The following is a 6221-nucleotide window of genomic DNA, read 5'->3' on the forward strand; positions in this document are numbered from 1 at the left end:
TCCTTCCTTCACTCCTGTTATACCCCAGTCTGCCTTTCCTCTGTTCCTCTCCTCACAGTCCCTTATATCTGCCTCCATTAAAATATGATATACACTACCAATTTCTAAGGGGCCTTGGGACTAGCATGATTATTCAACCCTTAAGTATACTTAAGTAAAATTATATTGTTAGGTATTTCAGTCAATTCGTCCAAAATTAAGGAACATTTCAAGTTTGTTGATGAAGATAGCCATTTGAAAATGTAGAGTGTATTTACTTATTTTAAAAATGGTAGGCCAGGCTACATGTGAGCCTTGCAAATTAAGTAGAAGGAGGGATGGAATATTTTTCTCTTAAAACAGACAAAGGGGGTATGTGCATGCAGTGCATGTACAGATGATTAGATCATATTAAAGCATGAATCTTTGGATTCAAGTCATGACAGGGTTCCATCATTCAGCTGAAGTGAAATATTTGAGCCTTAATGAATGAGTACGTGCAAACGTTTGGGCAAATTGTTGCAACAACTGTTAAATTTGCTTCTGACATTTATTTCTCCTCTCACAAATGACTGTCATTACACTGATGAATACCCAGGTTCACTCCCCTCACCAACCTTGAATCAAAGGTTTTATTCAAGCTCTCCTCTGGGGTACAGATTATTACAGTATTTTATGTATTTCAGTTTGTTTCAAAGAAAGAAAAAAAAGAAAATCTATCTGACTATTACATTTTCATTGACATAGACAACTAAGTCTTGCATTATATTTATCAATCTAAATGTATGCATGAGGCTAGCTTTTATTTTGAAAATCATTAAAAATTATTTTTTCTGGGTTAAGGTTGAAATTGTTACACAGAACTCTAGATTGGTCACATACTTGTATTGTTTTTCTACAGTTTGTAATTTGTACAGATTTGATGCTACTGCCTATGTGCCTTAAATTACCGCCTTGGGATAATTAATGTTTTTTTTTTAATTGAATTGAATTGAATTGAATTGAATTGAACTAAACTGAATTGAATTGAATTGAATATGATTTTGTTGTGTCTTATGAAACACAGAGAGTGTTATGACTCATTCATTCATAAATTGGCCAATAAATTACATAATTACAAGGTAATGTCTCTTAGCTAATATGTATAAATTGCATCATGCAGCATAAATCCTGCCTGGGATGTGTGAAGTGGTGACCTGGCACTGCAGTTCCCAGTCTTTAACACCGGGGGTCAGTCTGCCCCTTTTAGTCAGTCTAAAAATGATTTGTTTTCATGAGCCAGAAGCTGTTTTTCCCCCCAAAAAATTCAAACTACATTTTGTTCTGTCACAGCAGGGAAATGTTATTTATAGTTGAATCAATGTTTGGGTTTATGATTTTAGTCACATCACCATTTAAAATGTAAAACAGTTACTTAATAGCTTTATAAACATTTAATCTTTAGAGTGGGCAAGAGTTGTGGGAGGCTTCACTGACCCAAACAGAATCAGCATGGATATGAATTTAGCTTTTCCTCTTCCTAAATGGTTGACAAGCTGCCTGGAATCATGATGGGAAGAGAGAGGGGGGATGAATGACATGTGATAACCCTTCCCAGTCAGACCCCAGACAGTGACCTGAGGGAAGAAAGTCAGATCATACATAAATGCTCCATTCACATTATTATTCTGACTTCCATGGAGCTGGGGAGGCTACAACCGACCTCAGCACGGGAATTGTCAGGGGTAGGATACCTGGGGGTGTAGCGATTCTTTGGCGGAAGTCGCTGGATCCGCTGATAAATATAATCAGAGTTGATGCTGACTGGTGCATTGCAATAAACTACAAACATAACAATAAGGAATTTGTGATTATGAATGTGTACACACCTTTTGAGTGTGATCAGAATGACGATGACTTTTTAAATAAGCTTGCTTTTATCAATTCTTTTATTCAAGATAACTGTCACACTAGTGTGTATGTCATTGGGGATATGAATGCAGATATTACAGATAAATATTACAGATAAGAGATCAAAATTTGGCAACCACCTGAGAGAGTTCTGTAAGAACAGTAATTTAATCCTATCTAGTGACACACTTATGCCCAGCGATAGCTATACCTATATAAGTGAAGCCTGGCACACCACGTCATGGTTGGACCACTGTGTAAGTACAGCAGACGCCCATGCATCGCTAGGCAGTATGAGTATTTTGTATGGAACAACTGTATCAGATCATATACCCTTTACAATGTCAATTGAGATAGATGCCTTACCAGCTTTAAATAAAAATAAGAATATAAATATTAATATTGGAAAGCTTGACTGGTCTTCCCCCTTACTAAGGAGGAAATCCTGGGCTATCAGGCACGTACAGACAAATCCTTGAGTAACATCCACATACCAAGAGATGCTGTTATATGTAATGATATTAACTGTTCCAATGTGGAGCATCGTAATGCTCTCTGTTTTGTGTATGATTATATTGTAAAATCGCTGCATGATGGCAGTAGGCATCTCTGCAAGCACAAGCAAAGGATACCTAATATGAAACCAGGGTGGAATCACTATGTAGCCATGCACCATGATGAGGCACGAGAAGCATTTAAAACCTGGGTAGCTTCAGGTAGACCAAGACAAGGTCCAGTATTTGAACATAAGAAGTCTACCACTGCAAGATATAAGTATGCTGTGCGCTTTATCTGCAAAAATGAGCAGGCAATGAGAGCTGACTCACTAGCTAAAAAACTCTCATAATAATGTTGTTGGGTTCTGGAAGGAGGTGAGAGCACTCAGTAACTCCAAAACATCCTTGCTTACCCTGTACCATGGAAGGCATATCGGGAACAGATGAGATTGCAGAACTATGGAGACAGCATTACAAAGAGTTGTTCAATACCATTAAAAGTGATGTTTATAGAGTGGGCAGTATTGCAAGCGATGAGATAGTGGGGGTCACACCACATCAAGTCTGTGAAGCAGTAAAAAAAACTATCTAACAACAAAGCTAGCAGCTTAGACCAAACTACAGCTGAGCAGCTTAAATTTGCTAGTCTGAGGATTTTTCATCTTCTTTCAATTTGTTTCACAGGCTTTCTGATACATGGGATCTTGCCGGATTCCATGTTATCAGTCCTGTTGGTTCCAGTTATTAAAGACAAGGCTGGCAAGCTATGTAACATTGACAATTACAGGCCCATAGCGTTAGCCAGCATTGTCTCTAAAGTGCTGGAGACTATACTGCTTGATAGGTTAATTAATGTCATTAATTCTTCAGACAATCAATTTGGATTTAAGCATAATCATGGCACTGACTTGTGTATATATGCCTTAAAAGAAATTGTTAGTAAGTATAAAAACCAGAATTCGTCTGTTCTCATGTGTTTTATTGATGCCTCCAAGGCCTTCGATCGAGTAAATCATAAAAAACTGTTCACAAAAATGGCTGAAAGAGGTGTGACCGCATGCATAGTGAGGGTGCTGGCATACTGGTACGCAAATCAAACTATGCAGGTTAAATGGGAACACAGTTTGTCTGCCCCTTTTGGTGTGAGCAATGGTGTCAGACAGGGGAGTATACTGTCCCCCTTTCTCTTTAACCTGTATATGGACGACCTATCACGGCAACTCACAGACTGTAGGACTGGTTGTATGATTGGTGATAAAAAAAAAAGTAAACCATCTGATGTATGCCGATGATTTGGTTGTGTTTTCCCCCGAGCAGCGCTGGTTTTCAACAGCTGCTGAATGTCTGCTCTGTATATGGTGCTGAACATGACATAAAATATAATGCCGCACTAGAGAGGACCAAAAAATGGCTTTTCCTGATTTTAATTTGTCTAATCATAATATTGCTCCCTGTAAAAAGGTCCAGTACCTCATGATGATGATATTAGAAGGCAGTGCTGCAAAATGTATGCGCAGGCGAATACTGTTGCTCGCAGATTTCATTCGTGTACAGATGACGTTAAAATATCTTTGTTTAAAGCGTACTGTAGGACCACTGTACACCGCATACCTGTGGGTTAACTACAAGAAAGCAAGTATGAAAAAGTTACAGGTTGCGTATAATGATGCATTAAGAATCTTACTTAAAAGACCTCGATGGTTAAGTGCGAGTGAAATGTTTGTAAATGCACGTGTCAACACCTTTAATGCAGTACTCAGAAACCTGATGTATAGATTTATGTGTCGGCTTGATGCCTCCGAAAACCATATTATCAACAGTCTGACCCACATCAACTGTAGTTCCATCAGGTATCAATCTCTGTTTTGGAGACGGTACAGTTGTCTCTTTTTAACTTTATAGTAATTCTATTTTTGATATCAGTGGTGTACATTTCTATTTCTATGTTTTAGCTTTTTCTTATTGTCTGTGTTGCGTTGTATTATGTCTTGTGTTGTGTTTTTTTTTTCTATGGACCCAGAGTCTGAAATAAAGGGGGGGGGGGGGGGGGGGGCATCAGGTAGGTCAGGTCATCAGGGAGATGCTGGGGGATGCGAGGCGCTCAATACAATATAAGGAACGGGATAGCACGGGCAGTTAATGTTAATCTGGATCCGCGCCTGTGATGAGGGACACGGAGGTACATAACCTCACCGAGCAGTGCGGCTGGTGGAGTGAGGAGAACCGGACAGAGTCGCGCGTAACGGCGCACTCGGACGTCGCCAGATGCCTCTTCCTGTCTGTAATCCCCCACGGTCAGGCTGTTCCGGTGCTGATATGCACCGTTGTGTTGCTGACTCTCTTTTCGTTCCTTGTGAACGGACTGACTCTGTTCGGGCTGGGACGGTCCGAGGATCTCTCCTGGGAACCGCGTTACGCTCTCCTGAGGAATCTGACTTTGAGCGACCTCGTCCAGACCCTCACTTTCAGCCCGGCGGTCATCTACTCATTAATCTATCGCCGGACGATGGCGTTCGGCACCTGGTGTTACATCCAGTACTTCACGGGGACTGTCAGTATTTTCTCCAGTCTCGTCACCATCACCTGCATGGCGCTGGAGCGTTACCTGTACGTGTGCCACGCCATCCACTATTTGGTCATCCTCACTTCTGTGCGCGTGCGGCTAACTTTGGGGTTTATTTGGCTGTACGCCATCACAATCAGCACCGTCAATATACTGCTGCTCCGCACGGGCACGGAGCAAAAGAATGACCCGTTTACCAGGGGGTTACTGTGCGAGCCGGACATGATGGAGCAGCACATGGGGTTCCCACGTCCCGCAGCCCTTTTTCGCAAATTTGTGGGCTCGTTCACTCTGCTGCTGTGCCTGATGGTCTACGCGTTCTCCTATCTAAGGATGTACCGCGACGCGCGTAACGCAGTGATACCGTTCAACGCGGTCAACACCACCGCGCGAAATACAGTGCTGTTCTACTGCGGCATGCTGTTTCTGCAGCTGCTGCCGCTGCAGCTTAAAGTGGCATCGGACGCGCTGTGGGAAGTTGAAGGGACCGCGGCTATGGTGGCACTGTCCCCTCCGTCCGAGAACGCAGCCATGTCCGAGGCGACTCCCTCGGCCACGGCGGTCGTGCTCCACATGTCTCTGCTGGTGATGCTCATGGTGCCACCGTGCATTAACCCGCTGGTGTACGGGCTGAGGAACGCGGAGATGAGGCGAGCGCTGCTGGATCTGATCCGGTGGTGGATGGAGAAGAGCGGCGCGTGTGCGCGCGGAGAGGATGGGAGAAGAGTCAGAGACGTTGTGCATCCACACTGAAGCTCAGTTTGGCTGTTCTGTGATATATACAGTGATGCAAGTGAGCTGGAGCGAGCTAATTTAATAAGACAGGCGCGAAAATGAATATGCACAAACGGTAGCTAAATGTTTGTTATCATGCACGTGACCTCGTTATTGTGATTGAAAGTCTTTCAGGGAAAACGCTTTGTGTCGCTCATAACGTTGTACTTTGATGTCTTTGATGGCAGGGCCTTATTTAATGAGACAATTTTGTATTATCTTCTAAGTATATGTCTATATTTGTATGTACAGTCAGCTAATAAATGTGCTATGTTATTTATAGGGACTGAATTTTAAAAATTGAAATTGAAAATGTATTTTTCCTGTCTATTAGCCTTATCTCAATCAACAACAAGCCTGAATGACAGAATAATATTTTTGAAGAAACGTTTGCAAATTGTTGCAAAAAAGTTAAATAATCACACTAGTCTTAATGCAGCTATTAGCAGAAGCCCATTTGGCTGCAATAACAGCTTCTTGGACTGGTCTCTTGGATTTCCTGACAGATCCTCAGGATC

General features: G+C 42.0%; 1 protein-coding gene across 1 annotated transcript; it reads left to right on the top strand.

The window, feature by feature from the left end:
- Positions 1-4530: 4530 nt before the first annotated feature.
- On the top strand, positions 4531-5682 carry LOC310988953 (olfactory receptor 1G1; the record flags this gene model as incomplete). The annotated part of the gene is made up of 1 exon (XM_083975775.1): positions 4531-5682. One exon carries the CDS (start codon positions 4531-4533, stop codon positions 5680-5682), a length of 1152 nt encoding a protein of 383 aa, XP_083831901.1.
- Positions 5683-6221: the final 539 nt, after the last annotated feature.

This window comes from Trachurus trachurus (genome assembly GCF_905171665.1).
Source record: "Trachurus trachurus genome assembly, chromosome: 7".
NCBI lineage: Eukaryota > Metazoa > Chordata > Actinopteri > Carangiformes > Carangidae > Trachurus > Trachurus trachurus.